Below are 18,498 nucleotides of genomic sequence, written 5' to 3' on the forward strand. Positions count from 1 at the left end.
TTACTTAAACATATAATTCAGGATATAAAATAGTAAAACTCAGCATAGCTTAAAGGATGATAACACTTAACTGGTAGCTAAGATTGGTGCTATTCATAATATAATTTTCACATATGATCTTGATCCATCATATAATACTTCATTTTTCCAAATTCAGAAGTAAAACCCATTTATTACTTTGGTAAGTACCTTTTTAACAACCATGCAAAACTTCCACTGTCATTGCAGGTATAAACAGCAAGCTGTGTTTATTTTATGAGCTCTATCTGCTTCAATAGTAATAGTTTTCACTAACCTTTAGTTCAGATGAGAGATTCCAGAGGCAGAGTTGACCCTCTTGACTTCCGGTCACAATCATTTGCTGGTCATCAGTGATCATGATGGCAGTGATGCTGTGAGGAGGTGCCTTCCTTCCCCAGAGTGCCACCGCCTGTAGGGAGGACCTCATGGTAAAGGAATCCTGGACACACAGAGATGGGGAGATGTGTACACAGTTATCTTTTGTAAATTTTGAAAATTGATCATCTCATAAATGTTTATGATGACACAAACTTGAACAATGTGTTCTCTCAGAGCTGTGGAGAAAGGTGTGTCCCCATCAAATAGAGAAGAATGTAGTCAGACATTGAAATTACCATGCCCATTGTTAATTAGCCAAAGAGGAATGTTTTTTATTCCAGTTCTTGATGATTGATGCTAACCAAGAGAAGGATAGGAATAGTCTACCCACCCCACACCCAGCTCTGACTATGGGTGCCCTTACCCACACCAAAGTCCAGCTAGGCCTTTCAAGAATAGAGTTGTCTACACACTATAATTTGAAGATAACTTTGCAGACTCTCTTTCCCCAGAAATGTCACCTCGTCTGAGTAACAAATATCTGAACTTTACTATTAAAAAGTAAATATTGGGCTTCTCTGGTGGTGCAGTGGTTGAGAGTCCGCCTGCCGATGCAGGGGACACGGGTTCGTGCCCCGGTCCGGGAGGATCCCACATGCCGCGGAATGGCTGGGCCCGTGAGCCATGGCCGCTGAGCCTGCGCGTCCGGAGCCTGTGCTCCGCAATGGGAGAGGCCACTGCAGTGAGAAGCCCGCACGCCGCAACTAGAGAAAGCCCACGAGCAGCAACAAAGACCCAACACAGCCAAAAATAAAGTAAATAAATTTTAAAAAATAAATAACTAAACCTCAAAGGAAAAAAACAGTCTATTGTAGAATCTTTAAGTTAGAGGAAAAGTCTGTGATGTGGAGAAGAAAGTCATGCCCCAGACAGAAGTATACTGTCCCATTTCAAATAATTATATGTCTAGACAAGTTGTAAAATCTTTGAAAAGGGATTATAAACCTCTAGCACAGCCCTCAATTTATAATTATTATATTCCAAATTTGAGTGCCTGAATGATATTTTGGAATGTCTAAAACAAAACTATGGATAGATGTTTACAGGGCCTTAAATGGTTTCTAAATCTGGTTTAATTGAAAACAATTTAAAATAAACAGTTCCATTGGAGGGAAAAAATGGACATTAAAAAAGAAACATTTCCACAGACAGGGATAAAATTACAGACTATATTATAAAGGTCAAACAAATTTCCCTCATTTGGATCTAGTCACAGTACCGAGTCACAGTACTAAGTACAACATTTTAGATTCTGATACTGTATTTTGTTATTTATATAAGGAATATGATCAATATTATATAATCAGTATAGCTATCAAAATAATTACATAAACACACACATATACATACATACAAACTTTACTCTTAAGTGACTTTCAGATAATTTCTACACAAATTTTTGACTGCAGCCTACCAAAATATCACAATGAATTCTTAGAATGAGATAAATGGCCTTCAAGAAGCTCACAGCCTGCAGGTAGAATACCTATGTAAATGAATTACTCACCTAATTACGTAGTTGTATATATATATCCCCAATTTTTCTGAAGTGGCTTTATTACTATGTAACATCACAGTACAATGCTCTGGACATGTATAAGTGCTATGCAGATAAGGGTGAGGTGTGACCTGTAAGGGATAGCTGGTGTTCCATCAGCTTTCCCATCCTTTTGATTTTTGTCCCTTTCTTCAAAAATAGTCTCTCAGAACCCCTTTCATATACATATTTATTATTTTTGAATAGTATAATGAAAAATAATTTTAAGAAAAAACATTATTTTAGATCTAGTAATTATTAAAGTAGGTAAATAAAGCTGTTTTTGATACAATTTAATTATATATAAAGACAAATTCAATTTATACCTAAGAATGAGACATAATATTAAATTTAGACATGTTATTTTAATGTTGTACATTTAAATATAGATTGAAATTTAGGTACATATCAAAAAAGACCAAAATTGCATTCATGACATAATGCTTGGATTTCCTACCTTTTATGGTTAACAAAGTCAAATGTTCGTTTTTATAATTTCCACATTTTGTTTTTCTGAATAAGAGAGAAGGTTTCAGACTGTTATTTGCAAATGGTATTTAGTCATTCAAAATACACGAAGTTTGTAGATATTTTTCCTTTCTAGAAAAAGCCATATTCAATAAGATCATTATGATTTCCCCATCCCCCTCCTTTGTGTGTGTGTTTGTGTGTGTGTGTGTGTGTGTGTGTGTGTGTGTGTGTTACACGGGCCTCTCACTGTTGTGGCCTCTCCCGTTGCAGAGCACAGGCTCCAGATGCACAGGCTCAGCGGCCATGGCTCATGGGCCTAGCCGCTCCGCCGCACATGGGATCTTCCCCGACCGGGGCACGAACCTGTGTCCCCTGAATCGGCAGACGGACTCTCAACCACTGCGCCACCAGGGAAGCCCTAGAATGAAGCATTAAACTCTTATAGTGCTGATGAGGAATTAAAGGAAAGGTGATGTGATTTTCCTAGAAGAAATAGAGTCTTCTTGTTCTGGTAGAACTTATGTTCTGGGGAAAGTAACTCCTCCATTTCCCTTTTTTGTGTTCCACTCAGATGGATAGAAATACAAAGTTTCTGATTCTAGGTTGATCATTAGGTTCTATCCAGCATACCACCATCGCATTAATTTAATTCAAAATATACTTTATTGTGAAAAGAGGCAAGAAAATATAATAGAAGGAGTCATAAAAATTTTGGTCTTTTTCCTCCATTAATAGCTAGCAAATATTCCTTGATCCTCAGTTTTCTCAACTACAAAATGGGAAAAATAATTACCTTGCAGAACTGATGTGAAAAGAGGTGAGTGTCTACAGAAAATGCTTATCATAACTCTTTGTTCATAATTGTCATTCAGTAAATGTTTATTGAATGAATGAATGATGAAATGAATCACTGTAATTTTACACTGTGGGCAGACAATGTGACTATCACTTTCTAGCAATGCCTTTCTCAGTGTGAGATTTCCTTCCTTTCTTTTAGAAATACTGTCATTACAATTTCTTTTCTCAAAACTCCTGTGAACTTATACTAGAACATTTGGCCATAAAAATGTACATGCTGGCTTCCCTGGTGGTGCAGTGGTTAAGAATCTGCCTGCCAATGCAGGAGACATGGGTTTGAGCCCTGGTCTGGGAAGATCGCACATGCCGTGGAGCAACTAAGTCCGTGCACCACAACTACTGTAGCCCACGCACCCTAGAGCCTGTGAGCCACAACTACTGAGCCCACGTGCCACAACTACTGAAGCCCGCGCGCCTAGAGCCTGTGCTCTGCAACAAGAGAAGCCACCTCAATGAGAAGCCTGCGCACCACAATGAAGAGTAGTCCCTGCTCGCCGCAACTAGAGAAATCCCGCGCTCAGCAACAAAGACCCAACGCAGCCATAAATAAATAAATAAATAAATAAACAAACAAATAAATAATTTAAAAATGCACATGCTATTATTACTTCTAAAATCTATAATGATCTTTTAATCAACAACTTCAGGTAATATTAGGGTCCTCAGATTTAGCGAATAAAAATACAAGCTGTCCAGTTAAATTTGAATTTCAGGTAAACAACAAATAATTTTTTTAGTGTAAGTATGTCCTAGACAAGATTTGGGACATGCTTATAATTTTAAAAATTGACTTTTTTATGGGACATGCTTATAAAAATTATTTATTGTTTATCTGAAATCCAAACTGAACTGGGTATCCTATAGGCATCTTAGGGCCACTGGCGACCCTAAGTTGCAGCCAAAAGGGAGCCTTGAAGATCACTATCATCCCCCTCCCTGCTTCTACAGACAAGAGAATGAAAGCTCAGGAAAATTGTTTACTTGGCCAAAGTAACCCAAGTAGAGAGTGGCTGAGTAAGAACTGGAACCTGGTCTCTTAAGACTCCACCTAGAACTCTCCTCCTGCACACCATGACAAAGACAACCCAGGCTTCCCCACCAGAGAGTCTTAGTGACAGGCTAAGCAAAAGTCTTTATGTTGGTATTTCTTTAAAAATAAAAAACAGGGCTTCCCTGGTGGCACAGTGGTTGAGAGTCCGCCTGCCAATGCAGGGGACGCGGGTTCGTGCCCTGGTCCGGGAAGATCCCACATGCCGCGGAGCGGCTGGGCCCGTGAGCCATGGCCACTGAGCCTGCGCGTCCGGAGCCTGTGCTCTGCAACGGGAGAGGCCACAACAGTGAGAGGCCTGCGTACAGCAAAAAAAATAAAAATAAAATAAAATAAAAATAAAAAAACAAAAATAAATAACAAAAAGCAAATAGTCAAGTAAAACAACAACAATAAAATCTGTTATCCATTCAGGCACCAGTGTGGCCTACATCGTCTCTAAAAGCTGTTCTAATGCTTCCTGGTCCTTTCTCCATAATTACGAGAAAGCACTAGAGAAGACAACACACCATTACAGCCCCCACCTTCCTTCTCACCTTCGTCTTCTTCCCTGTAACAAGTTGCTTTTATCTCTCTGACTTGTCTGATCTGAGGCTAGCAGAAAAATAAATATGAGGCAAATGGGGTTTTGTGGCTGGTGTCTACTGGACACTGGAATTGTTTACCTTGTCATAAATAGCTCTCTTCAGGTACATACCCTGACACTGAGTCTGCCTCGCCAGCCTCAAACACAAAGACAAACGTCAAACCCCTTTACTGAGGACAATCAAAAAATACAAAGGATATACTCCTCACTTACCATCCATGAATTCTGACAATAACCTCCTGACCAAAGTAAATATCTGTGAGGAAAGTAAAAATAGTATAGCAGTTCATAATACAAGCTTTGGAATAAAACAGATCTGGGTTTGAATCTCATATCTGCCTCTTAACAGTTATGTGGTCTCTGAATCCCATCTCTTAAGTGGAAAGGAATCCTACTTACTTTCTTCAAAACTCATACTTAGGAACTGTGAGAGACACAAATAAATTGCCTCATGATTCTCTCCTTCATAGAAGATAACTTGGTCATCTTGAGCCCAGAGGAAGTTTCGTTACCCAGTTTTAAGTTTAGGTTATAAAAAAGCTTGGGGTTTAACATGCATCAAATTGTACTCTTGAAATGAGTGTAGCTTATTGTATGTAAGCTATTCCTTAATGAAGCTGAAAAAAACAAATAGATTGGAAATCAGAATAAAGCAGTTTTTTGGATGTCAGCTAGCTAGTCAGTGGCAATAAATTGGGAGAGGACAAAGTGGGGCTTTATGAAGCAACAAGGAATAGATGTAAGCTGAAGAGAAACATACCTGGGTATCAGGGTAGGCCATCATGAGAGCTACTTTAAAACCGGGAAATGAAGCAAGGAGCTTCAGGAATCCATGGGACCTAAGGGTTTGTGCTCAGCTGGTCTCAGCAGAAGCCCTATCCCCCAAAACCTGTTTGTTTGCAGATGCTCCCAAAGCAAAAGGTCTTATTTTATCAACAGATTGTAATCAGATCATTCCTCAGAAAAGGTAAAAAATTGTTTCTATAAAGTAATAAGCTGCCCAAGGCATATTTGAATAACGTAAAAATCCACCTGGTTTACCCAGTGGAGTGTGACAATTTCAGAATTAACCCCTAACCAACATCAAAGCCAAGCTCCTCCAAAAATGTTATTATTGAGTGATTAACTGCTACTTAAGAAACGCTAGAAAGTTTAGGTAGGGAATACCATGGTAGGTAAAGTCAGAGGTAAAATAACCCAGAGATCAAAGGATGAATTAGACAGATATGCAAAATAATCTCTGAACTCCACACACGTGTGATCTGGAACAAGTATAAAACCAAACAGCCAAGAAATCACATCCCTATCACTACACAGATGAGGTTTCCATCACACCTTGCAACTTTGCCAGTCTTGTGAGTAAAAGATTACAAAGTATTACCTTCAAATTTCATCTCCTTGCTTATTAAGCTGTAGAGCAACAGATTTAAAAGAGCCCCATTAATGCTAAGTGTGTTCCATTTACAGACAATGTCGAACAGATGAGCATTTGGCCAGAAAAAGAAACAGGAGAAAGACAACTCATTTCTTTCTGGGTGGCTCCTTCACTTTTTAAAAAATTTTAGTTTTTATTGAAGTATAGTTGATTTACAATGTTGTGTTAATTTCAGGTGTACAGCAAAGTGATTCAGTTATATATATATATTCTTTTTCAGATTATTTTCCCATACAGGTTATTATAAAATATTGAGTACGGTTCCCTGTGCTATACAGTAGGTCCTTGTTTATCTATTTTATATATAGTAGTGTGTATATATTATTCCCAAATTCCTAATTTATCCCTCCCCCCAACCTTTCTCCTTTGGTAACCATAAATTTGTTTTCTATGTCTGTGAGTCTATTTCTGTTTTGTAAATAAGTTCATTTGTATCATTTTTTTAGATTCCACACATAAGTGATATCATATGATATTTGTCTTTCTCTGTCTGACTTACTTTATTTAGTATATTCATCTCTAGGTCTATCCATGTTGCTGCAAATGGAATTATTTCATTCATTTTTATGGCTGATTAGTATTCCATTATATACATGTACTACATCTTCTTTATCCATTCCTCTGTCGATGGACATTTAGGTTGCTTCCATGTCCTGGCTATTGTAAATAGTGCTGCAATGAACTTTGGTGTGCATGCATCTTTTCGAATTATGAAATTTTCTCTGGAAATAGAGCTCCTTCACTTTTATTTATATTTAGTCAATGAACAACTTCATGGAACTCAAATCCTCTTGTCTAAAACCTTAGTTTTAGGCTTTAAGAAGTGAAATTTTTTCTTTTTAATTATGTTACATTTAACTCTGAATATTTACAGTCCAAGTCATTTTTTTTCTTAACCTAGAGATATTTAACATGAACAAAAAGTCTCACTGTTCTAGTCCATTCTTAAGTAAATTCAATGAATAGTTAATGAGAACCAAATGTATTCAAGGTAGTGGGTTGAGCTGCAGAGAACACAAAGAACAGAAAAACACAATCCCTGACCTCAAAGTATATACGACGAAGTAATTTTATGATTAATTTTAACTAAGTATTCCCACTATTAGGCAATTGTTTTGACATGTATGAACTCTGTAAACATATTTCCAGTCCTGAGTCATATTTTTCTTTGCCATATCTAAATACAATCTGTAAAACAATTTGCCTATTTCTTTAAATTAACTCATTTTTATTTTAAGTATTCAATTAAGAATAAATTGTTATATAACTATTTCTTTAGAATTATCTTAATCATTCATAACCATATAAAATCATGGGACTTGACATGCTGCTTAGATTTTTTTTCAAAATGTACATTAAAATAAATACTTGTCTATTAACATAAATGTTTGTTGTGTACTACCTAAAGTCACACTGGGAAACATGTCTCTAATCCAGTCCCACAGTCAAATCTTTTCCTCTACCCCCTCATAAACCTCCCTGCAACCCAGGCAACTCCTTACACCCCAATACTCTTAGTTGATGACCCTTCCTTCCAATTAACCAAGAAAAACAAGCCACTTACACAAGAGCTTCCTCTCATCACTTCAACATATCATATCTTTTCCTTATTTTTAGCTCATTTTTCTAAAATATTCATACTAATCTCCTATGATAACATTTTTATCATTACCCCACCTCAGTTACTCCTTTTATTGACCTTTATTTCTTGTGTTTTCAACTGGTCTCCCTTTTCTTTGGCTCCTTTACCTTTACTTACATGCATTTTGTTTAAAAACGTTTATTATCTATTTTGTGCTAGAGACTATGCAAGATTCTAGGAATGTAGATAAGAATCTCCGAACTTCAAGGAGCTCATGGGTTTCTAAGGAGACAAGCACATCCTGAGTCACCAACAATGTGATGAGTGCCTTGTAAGGTAAATGCAAGAATGTTTGGGAAGAAAACACAAGTGGAGCTTGAAATCAAAGATAGAAAGGATTTCCCCATGGAAGTTAATATCTAAACTCAAATCCCAAATATTATACACTTATCAATATTATATATGTGCTGGTTTTGTGACCCAAGAAAGTCCCTAGTTACTTTAAACTTTGTTTTCCTTATCCATAAAATGGTAATAATATTTACCTAACCTGGCTGTAATAAGACTAAGGAAATAGCATGTACCCAGTGGTGAGGCCCTAGAGTTAGTCAGCTTGGATTCCAATGTCAATGCTACTACTGTATGTTCTCAGGTGCGTTACTTTACAACTGTGTATTGGATTCCCGTCAATAAAATGTAGATAAATAATAATATCTATCTAATAGGGTAGATGTGAAAGTTAAGTGGTCTAATCCATGGAAATCACTAGATAGTAAACATTCAATAAATGTTAGCCACTCTTATCAGAAGGCTTTTTTAATCTCAAAATTTGTGTATAAATCCTGTTAAGTAAATAGTAGAACAATAAGTGTAATCCTTGTCATGTATAATCCTTCAGTTTATCACAATTTACAATAGGTCCCAGCTATTCAGTGAATTAAGCAGGGGAGACTAAAATAAAACGTCAAAGGTACCAAATTGGCAAAGTAGAACAAAATCTACCATCTTTCCACGTGTTAGAAGTTAAACTGAACTCACCCCAAAATTCATATATTGAAGTCCTAACTCCGAATACCTCAGAATATGACCTTATTTGGAAATAGGGTCATTGCAGGTGTAATTAATTAAGTGAAGATGAGGTCATACTGGGTTAGGGCTAATCCAGGATAACTGGCATCCTTATAAAACAGAGAAATTTGGAGAAAGATGCACACAAGGAGAGAGCCATGTGAAGATGAAGGCAGAGATGGGGTGATATTTCTGCAAGAGAAGGAATGCCAAAGATTGTCAGCAAACCACCAGAAGTTAGGAGAGAGGCATGGAACAGATTCTTCCTCACAGCCCACAGAAGGAACCAACCCTGCTGACACCTTGATTTTAGACTTCTAACCTCTGAAACTGTAAGACAATACATTTCTGCCATTTAAGCACTCTGTTTGCGGTACTTTGTTATGGCAGCCCTAGCAATCTAATATACCATCTGACAGATTTTGTTTCTTCCAAGTAAGAACATAAATCTTAATAATGTGTATCTCAATTCTGGAGACAGATACTTAAACTTTACTCTGAATCACACAATTGGTCATATACCAAATTCTGTTCTCTACTTCTTTTGTGTAATAAATCTTCTTTCCATCCACATTATAGGTTCCCTGAGGAAAGAATATATTCATTTATTAACTCAACAGGTATTAATTAAAAGCTCTTCTAAATGAAAATGAAAAAACACAGGCTCCTGATCTCTAGGAATTCACAAGCTACAAGTCAAGCCATAGGTAGGTAATAACTGATGCAAAGTAGACTGTGATGAGTTTTCCTGAGGTACAAGAGCAAGGAGCACTTTGCTCCCATGGTTGTGGATGGTGCATCCCTTATACCTAGGCATCTCTCTTAGAAAAATTCTGCGTTTTCCCATGGACCAGTTGTCTCCTTCCCTAGCCTTGAAACTATTTCCCTTTTCCCATCTTTAGCACACGCTGACATTGAAGTCAGTCCACTGCCATTATGATAATCCTTTCCTCACAGAATAAATAGATAGAAGGCACTTCCACAGGCAGGAATATGAACCTAGGTAGATAACTCCTCTTTGGAGAAGGCTCCCTAATACCCAGGATTCCAGTGTTTACTGACTCTGCCTACAAAACACGGATGCTTCTGCCAAGGAAGTCTTTAAGACCACCCTCTGACATTCCAGGATCTGAGCAGAAATGTGGCCAAAACAGACTTACATCAAGAAGGCTTATGGGTGCAGAATTCCATGGTGGTTTAGAGGGAGTGGTAGAGGAGGGACCGGACTGGAGGGTCATAATCCAAAGGAAACTTAGCCTTACTGGAATATTCAATTCTTTAAAAAGATATTTTCTGGGACTTCCAGCCCATTTCAGCATTAATTCAAGACACAAGAGGTGAGCCATTTACAACCATTCTTCTCACCTCTGTGGATTTTCTGTCAGGAGCAGACAAATCCTACCTCTTTTTTTTATATTCCTTTTCCTCACCTCTTTTCATCATTTTCCTTGTCCTGGCTCCCCCTACTTTCCCTAATTCCAGATCACATCCCCACCTTCTGCCTTAATTATCCTTTCCCAGTCTTAAGACAAAGTATTTTCAATTCGTGTTCACTAAAAGACATTCTAGACGTGGTGCTGTGCTGGGGGCTTTCCCATACATTATCTCATTTGGTTGACACACGAACCATTAGTCTTATTACGAAAAGGAGGCTTGGTAAATAAATCTAAATCCCTTGAATAGAATTATATCCCAGATCCGTCTGACTTCAAGGATCATCCCACTTCTCAAACAACTTGAGAGTGAGAGTACACAATGATGACTCCACTACCTTGTTTACAGACGAGCCAGTCCACTTACTCATTTAAAAACAAAAAAAAATCAGAAACAACTTAGGTCCAACCACAGGGGTGATTAAGGTGCCACATCACTCTTTAATCTGTGGGTAAATGTATAAATAGATTCTCTCTACTTAATGTACAAAACCTATGCATTACATCATTACACATGTGAAAGTACCTGCATGGGCAAGAATGTTTTCCAAGCATCAGGACTTCATAGAGAAACAACAACAAAAAGCCCACTGTAACACTGGTATCATGGAACAAGATTCCTAGTATAAAGTGAGATTTCCACACTGCAGTGATTTCAAGGCAGTGTATGTCACAAGCGGTAGCTGAGGGAGACAGGGAAGGGCTTGGCTGGCTACAGGCCAATAGAAACCAGGCAAATGTAGCACTTTCTAACATATCCTGGTTTCTGCTTATTCTAAAAAAAAATGTCCCTGGCAGGGGGGATCCCTCTTGTCACTTCTCTGTTGGGTTTCTACTGACTGAAGAAGTCCCTGTCCAGTGATATCAAGAAATTCTGTCCTTGGGGCATAAATAAATGCCCAGCTCCTATAGTTCATGGGAGTATGAGAGCCTGAGAGGCCTGGAATCGATCCAACCCATTTTAACTAGCAAGAAACTACCTAGTAATACCTTGTTTGTATTTCTTGGAGGAGGGACACAAGAAACACTTATTTCATTCTACACAATAATTCACCACAATCAGAGGGAGCACAGTAAGGGCAACACCATCTCCCAGCTGCTGATTACATCAAAGGCTTGCAGCACAAATTCAATTTTATGATGTTAATCTCGGCCTGCCACTCAGAAATTTTCTCTGAGGGATATGATTTTTCTCTGGATTTCATTTTAAGAATGATTTTCTTGGTCCACAATCAATAAAGATATGTTTTCATCAAAAGACTCTATCTTGGTAGAATTCAATTGGCTATTTCAATCCCTTCTGGTGACACAATATTAATTAAAATAGTTTATGTTGCACTTCACCTGGAAAAAGAGGCAGTGAAAATAGCAGCTACTCAGAACACATGTTCTGTACACATCAACATGGAGGGCAGAAAATAATTTTCTCTTTCTCCAGGCAACAGGCATTAGCTATTCAAGAGAGTTGCTCTGACTTAGTTTATCTCTGTGCTCTCACTGAAATTAATCAAAAAAGAAGCTCTTTCTGTTTGCATATTTTGTTCAACAGGAAATAGAAATGCACATAAAGAAGATGCTTCAAATTCTCACCTCCCAGTGATTCAGGAGGAGCAAAAATAAGTGTCTGTGCCTGTGTGGCACATTGGGCTATTAAGAATCACAGTCACTGTTTCTCTTAACTAAAAAAAAATTATGATGCTATTAAAAATTTTTTTATTTTCAATTTCTAAATAATGATTGCAATTGAATACCTTTTATTTCTCAAAAGGAGATACAGAATTAGTATAGAGTTTTTCACACTTAAAAAAAGAGGAGAAAATTATGAAATGTGCTACAGAAAATGAATTCTGTTTTAACAGTGATTTTGAAAGTGGCAGTCAGTTCACTTAACAAATATTTATGAAGCACCTACTGACTGACTCTGGTCACCATTTGAGGTTCAGATCATCTCAACTGGAGGCTGGAAATCTGAATTTTAACCTGCTCTCCAAAGACATTCTTACTCACATTTGAGGCGAAGAACTTAATCTCATCATCCCCCATGCACCACATAATTAATGAAATATAAAAATCAATTGACAAAATTAAAGCAATATTCACTGAATGAGTGACCAAAAAGAATAATTCCCTCAAAAAGTTCTTACTCAGGGCCTGGTCTGCATGACCTAGTGAGAATGTCAATACCTGGCGGGCCTAATCTGGGCCTTCCACAGCAAACAGGCCTTGTCTGGCCTCTAACCTACTGTTTTTCTCTGCAATGACTAAAGCTTAAAGTAGTTAAATTCTTTTTCTATCTACTGCTGTCTAAACGAAACATGGAAAGAAATCTTCCATGTTCTGTAGGACTTTGCAAGAATACCTGAGGTCTTTCCTTTGAAATCCACTTGGAGAAAGGGCCTAAACAGGAAAACTCTAGGTATGCAATCATTGAGCAAATGTGTACATTGTTTACAAGAAGAGATAATTCAAGATGATCAAGTTAGAATGTCGAGGCAAAGTCTTCCAAATTTAAAAGAATTTTAAGAGCTAACAGTACCAGAGAAAAATCACAAGAGGGTAAAATCCTCTAACAAATTCCTCCCAAAATGTCCAATTTGCAATTTGGTACTCCAAAAGAGCTAACACATTATCCAGATCCCCTCCCCATAAAATTTTTTTCTAAGCCTCACTTCAGTTGCTCAGACTGAAAACAAGGACTAGAGCAGGAAGCAGGGCCTAAAATGGTCTGAGATCTTATCATGTAAACACAGGAATGTTAACCTTTGTCTATCAAAGAACTCTCAGTGTGGTGGAACTCCTTTTACAGAGCCTGGTCTGGCAATATAGGCTAAAAAACACAGGTGGAGTTGAAAGTAAGCCTTTAGTGGTTGGGAAATAGGGGTAATGGAGGTGAAAGTATAAATAGCTTCATACTTCATTCTAAACAACAAGAATAGTTACAACACCTCTTGGTCTGTTTTTTATAATATGCTTGAAATTGCTAAATCCCATCTATGCTCAAGGCTGGATTCCTGTTGTATTTTCTCTCATCAAGAGACTAAGATGGGCGGAGGGAACCACACTGGTTGATTGTCACCTGTGTGTCAGACAGCCTCGTGTTTTATAGGCAACGAAGTCTTCCAACAAAGTTGTGAGGTTGACATTCTTATGGGAGAGACTTGAAAATTAAATAAGCACCTAACAGTGTAAAATAATATACAACCCTCATTTTACGTTTGAGGAAACTAAAGCTCAGAGAAGCAAAATAATTTGCCAACATCCTGTAGCCAGGAAAGGATGAGACAGCATAGGGATACTGTGTGATGATTTGCATTTGTTATACTCTCTCACCCTATACCTTTGAAGACACCGAAGTCTCCCTTGGCCCAGAAGCTCTTCCTCATCATTTCTTCCTGGCAAACTCCTATAAAAATGGAACCTTCAAAACGGGAACTAAATTTTAACACCTTTAACTCCTTTGAGCCTCTCCTGGTTGATACATAGCATTCCTCTACTCCCAGCCTTACCTTTTCTACCTTTACCAGAGCTCTGATCACTCTGATCCAATTCTTCCTGTAACCTGAACTATACTATGAATGCTTGGAGGGCAGGAAACTCTTCCTTTTTCCTTTGCATTTTGCTGGCATGTAGTTTTACACATAACAAGAAGTAAAAAAAATGTTGAGGGGGAAGTCAAAAATTAATGTATTTGTTATAAGTGAATGTGATATGGCTTCAAGAGTTGCCTCCTTTTTTTTCTTCTCCCAGACAAATCAGCTTGAATGTAACTCTGTCTGCACAAGGAGCAAAAGGCAGATGTAGAAAAATATCCTTGGCTATCAACATGCATTCTATTCCTATTGAAGCAGCCTAAAATCTTATCAGCTTTCTGGGCCCTTAAAACTCACCACTGACTCAGAGGAAACACACATTCAATTTACCACGAGATTGACTGGTTCAATTAATTACAACTCCCTCATCCTGTACTTGATTATTCTTTAAACATTCATATGTAGGACTTTAATTTTTCCAGGTGAAATTTTGTCTTGTTAAAAGTAAAAAAGGAAGGAGGTCAGTGCTGGGAAAAAGTTTTCTAACATTTATGGACTATTAAGTTGTAGACACTGCTATTTACATTATGTGCATCACTTCATTTGATCTTCATAATGACCCTAAGCATTATTATTATCTTTATTCTAAACATGAGGAAAATGAGGCTTGGAGAATATAAATAGCTTGCCCAAGATAAGAGGCAGAAAACCAAGACAGATTCAGGAGTCTCCAAATCTCATGCCCTTAACCACTGCACTACCTTGCTTAGGTGGGGCAGGGGCATTGCCCAACATGTTCGGAAGCCCTTTGGAAATGAGAGCAAACTCTAGACGAGATATTGCTCTAGAGCAGTGATACCTAGCTCTAGAAATGAGGAGTTGCTTTTTATAGAAGAGTTCAAAGAGACCTAAATGTCCTTTAAGACCAAACAGAATTTTCTTATTTTGAAGACAAAAATGACACACATAAATTAAAGGACTTGCTGGTACCCCAGAGCTAATCTGGGGACTAGCCAGGACTTCAGAGATGGTCTGGTATGAGAACTTAGATTCTTTTAGTCTTTATTCCTACCTCATCTCCCTGCCTCCAACTCAGTCTAGAGCAGAATTTAATCTAAAAATGTTATGACTGGGGAACGATACATTCAGAACAGAGCTCCAGAGAAATGTCTATAAAATGCACAGACAGAATTCTTAGCATTCTCAAAGATGCTGCATACTGTAACACTATTAAATAACAGAAAAAATAAGTGAACTGTCAAGCCACAAATCAATCTGAATGAAGCAATCTTGAAACTTTGAAATATTCCTAATACCATTATTTTCAAGGTTCCATAGAGTTATTTAATAACATATATACTTCTATTCCAGTTGGCCTCTATAAACTAGAACCTTAGGTTTCTAAAGCAGTCACTTCATTGGATAGAGACTGTTAATGCAAGATTTCACACACAGAGTCTTAACAGTTGATATTTTATTGATAAAATAATTACATTAATAATTTTAAAACATCTTCCCCAAAAGTAGTGAGAATATTGGAACTCAACAGAGTCCCAATTTTTGCGGTTTTTAAAAAATAATAGTCACTTTACTAGACGGTAGCATGGACAGAGTTTCCCTTTCTCCTCCAGCCCTTGGCATTCTCTACAGAAAACACTGTTGGTGCATTTTAATATTGAAGGAGCTAAAGGAGGGCTAAGGAACAAAAGTCACAAGACCGAATTAACCGCAAGTAATGCATGACAAAAGAGGCTGCTTTCTTCTCCCCTGGTCTTTAAATGGTGAGAATTCAGGAGAGTGGAGACTAACCCACTGTGTGTTGCGGGGCGGGAGAAGCGAGGGTGGGGGGTAGGAATGGGTATGAAAGAAACAAAAATTTCTAAATTCCTTTCTTCAGGTAGAAAATTCCCAACATGTGACCTAGTCTCCACAGGTGACCTTGAACTCATTTCGCATTAAAACTGCGAGGGGGAGGAAGACAAAGTTAAGGTTGCTATACAGCAACGTTCTGTTTGCATCTTAGAAACGGTTTAGAAATGAACACAGAAATGCTCTAATTGATGAGGAGGGCGGAATAAGGAAGCACCCGTCCGCAAGGGAGTATTACTAGCACTTCACCTTTGCCAGATTTTCGTCAATACAGACATCACCCCCTTGATTTTCCTGTCCCTCGTCCAACTTTTCAAGTGACAAATGTGTTGTGTCCGTAACCTTTATTGCTGGCTCAGCAGCAAGTGCACAACAAGGAAAGTTTTCACCAGATCCCCTGACGCGACAGGTCTCAAGCTGTCACACCCTCGCCAGCCGGCTTCCACCGGATCATTTCCCCAGCTACCGGCCTCAACTTAATGAATTCAACGGACTCCAGTCCCAGAGAAGTCCGATTTCCGAGACCCAAGAAACTCTCTCAGTAGTGAATGGCGGGTCTCTAAAAGTATCTGGGAGACTACAGGCAGGAATACTAAGGCCCTCACCTGCCCTCCACCACCACCACCCACCCCCCATACTCGAAAGGACCAATTTGATAGGTGCGTGTCGTCGGTCACTACTGATGCGACATCTGGACGAGAGAGTAGAAGAGAGAATTTTCCACGTGCAAGAACTTGGAGCAAAAGAAGATGATAGCAACTGCTACACGCGCTCACCTTCCTTCCCCGCCCCTCAGTATCCAAACCCTTGGCCTGAAGGCGGAAAGCCGAGGGCTGCACGAGCCTGAGGCCGTCAGAGACCCACCGCCTGGGACAGACGAACCCGAGCCGAGCCGGTGGGAGGCCGCCTTACCCGAGCCTGGGTGCCCCGAAGCAGCAGCGGCCCGGCAGCCTGGCAGCTGGGCAGCAAGACAGCGGGACGGCCTTTTTGGGCCGGCCACGCCCCGACACCACGCCCCCATCCCGACACCACGCCCCCCCAACCGCGGACGCCACGCCTGGCGCCCCACCCTCGCTCAGGCCCATGCTCCGATTCTCCTCGGCGGGCCCGCGGCTCCTTCCCGCTCTCACTGGCGGTGGCGGCTGGAACAGGCTGGACCTCGGGCGTGGAAGTGCTCTGTCCTTCCAGGGCTGGAGAGAGTTGGAGTTGAGGTGAGGAAAATCAAGGTAGGCCAGGTGACAAGGACCCTCACCCCGGCACTGACAGAGACTGGGAGCCTCAGGACCTTTGATAAAGGAAGGGAGGAAGTTCACCTCCATCCGCCTCCTCCCAGCAGGGCAGAGTGAGAGTTCAGGGAGCTAGAAAGGGTGGAAAATTCACCACTGAAACCAGCGTCCTGACCTGCTCTGAGTGTGCCAAGTATCACAACTGACCGGGTAGCTTAGAAAAATGGGAGGGACAATTTGCTTTTCTCAGGTTTCTCAGTTATTTTATTTAATCCTCCACACCCTGTGGGCAACTTAGTCCTGAATTCTAAGACTCCTGGAAGCAGGTGGGGACAGATTTTTTTTTTTAACAGCTTTATTGGAGTATAATTGCTTTACAATGTTGTGTTGGTTTCTGCTGTATAACAAAGTGAATCAGCTATATGCATACGTATATCCCCATATCCCCTCCCTCTTGCGTCTCCCTCCCACCCTCCCTATCCCACCCTCCCTATCCCACCCCTCTAGGTGGTCACAAAGCTGATCTCCCCATGCTATGCAGCTGCTTCCCATTAGCTATCTATTTCACATTTGGTTGTATATGTAAGTCCATGCCACTCTCTCACTTTGGGGGACAGATTTTTAACCACTCCCTTTTCACTGATACCTATCTGGTTTCCCAAATACTAAGGATAGTTGGCCAGGCCCAAGTCAGCACAAGTTCTAGGTCTCCTCTGAGGTCAAACTTCACATACTTTGGATCTTCCTGTGTGAAATCCCTTCGAGGAGGACACTCCTCTCATCTTCATCCTCTGAGCTGGGTTAGTTCCTGTTCTTGGTTCATCTGAAACCTCACTTACCCCATGCAGGTTAGGTGTTCCTGCTGTTCACTCCCAAGATGTGTCACTTCCTCTGTCATAACACTTGTCATGACTTACTGCAATTACTTGTTGCATTGGCCTCCCCTGCTTGACTGTAAGGTCTGTGAAGACAGGGACACCAAGCATGTAGTAGATATTGATAAATAATAAATATTGTTTACCAATGACATGCATCTAACAGTCACCTGTTAAGGTGACCACAGGCCCCAGTTCTTTAATGAACTTCCCTTACCTATCCTTAACTTCTGAGTCTTCAGGATTTTATTTCAAAGTTGACATTCCCACCCCCATTGCCATTGCCAAGTATTCATCCGACCTCTTGAGCAGAGCCTTTTCCTTCAGTCTTCATAAAGATGCAGGTATTGAAAGAGCCCTAGACTTCATTCCTCTTGTTTGAGCTCTGCCACAACTAGCTCAGGTATGTTAAAGACCCTCAACCATCCTGGGTCTCAGATCAGAGCCTTTGATACTTTTAGGGCACATGAAAATGGTGGGGGGGGAAGGAAAAATTTTTAAAAAAAGAACTTTTAGGTTGAAAAAAGTGTTAATAATATATAATATTAATTTAATGGTCTTTATTGCCAGTGCAGTTGACA

At 39.5% G+C, this 18,498-nt stretch overlaps 1 protein-coding gene across 2 annotated transcripts in view; it reads right to left on the minus strand.

Annotated features, from left to right (window-relative positions):
* WDR72 (WD repeat domain 72) overlaps nt 1–448 on the minus strand; it is a gene marked incomplete at both ends in the record, with an annotated part of 200,538 nt that extends 200,090 nt beyond the window's left edge. For both annotated transcript variants that reach the window (XM_082618356.1, XM_082618355.1), the window contains one exon: nt 296–448. In XM_082618356.1, the coding sequence (XP_082474482.1) occupies nt 296–448 (153 nt within the window). The remainder of the gene's footprint in view (nt 1–295) is intronic.
* Between the last annotated feature and the right edge of the window lie 18,050 nt (nt 449–18,498).

Source organism: Mesoplodon mirus (assembly GCF_964341445.2).
Source record: "Mesoplodon mirus genome assembly, chromosome: 4".
NCBI lineage: Eukaryota > Metazoa > Chordata > Mammalia > Artiodactyla > Ziphiidae > Mesoplodon > Mesoplodon mirus.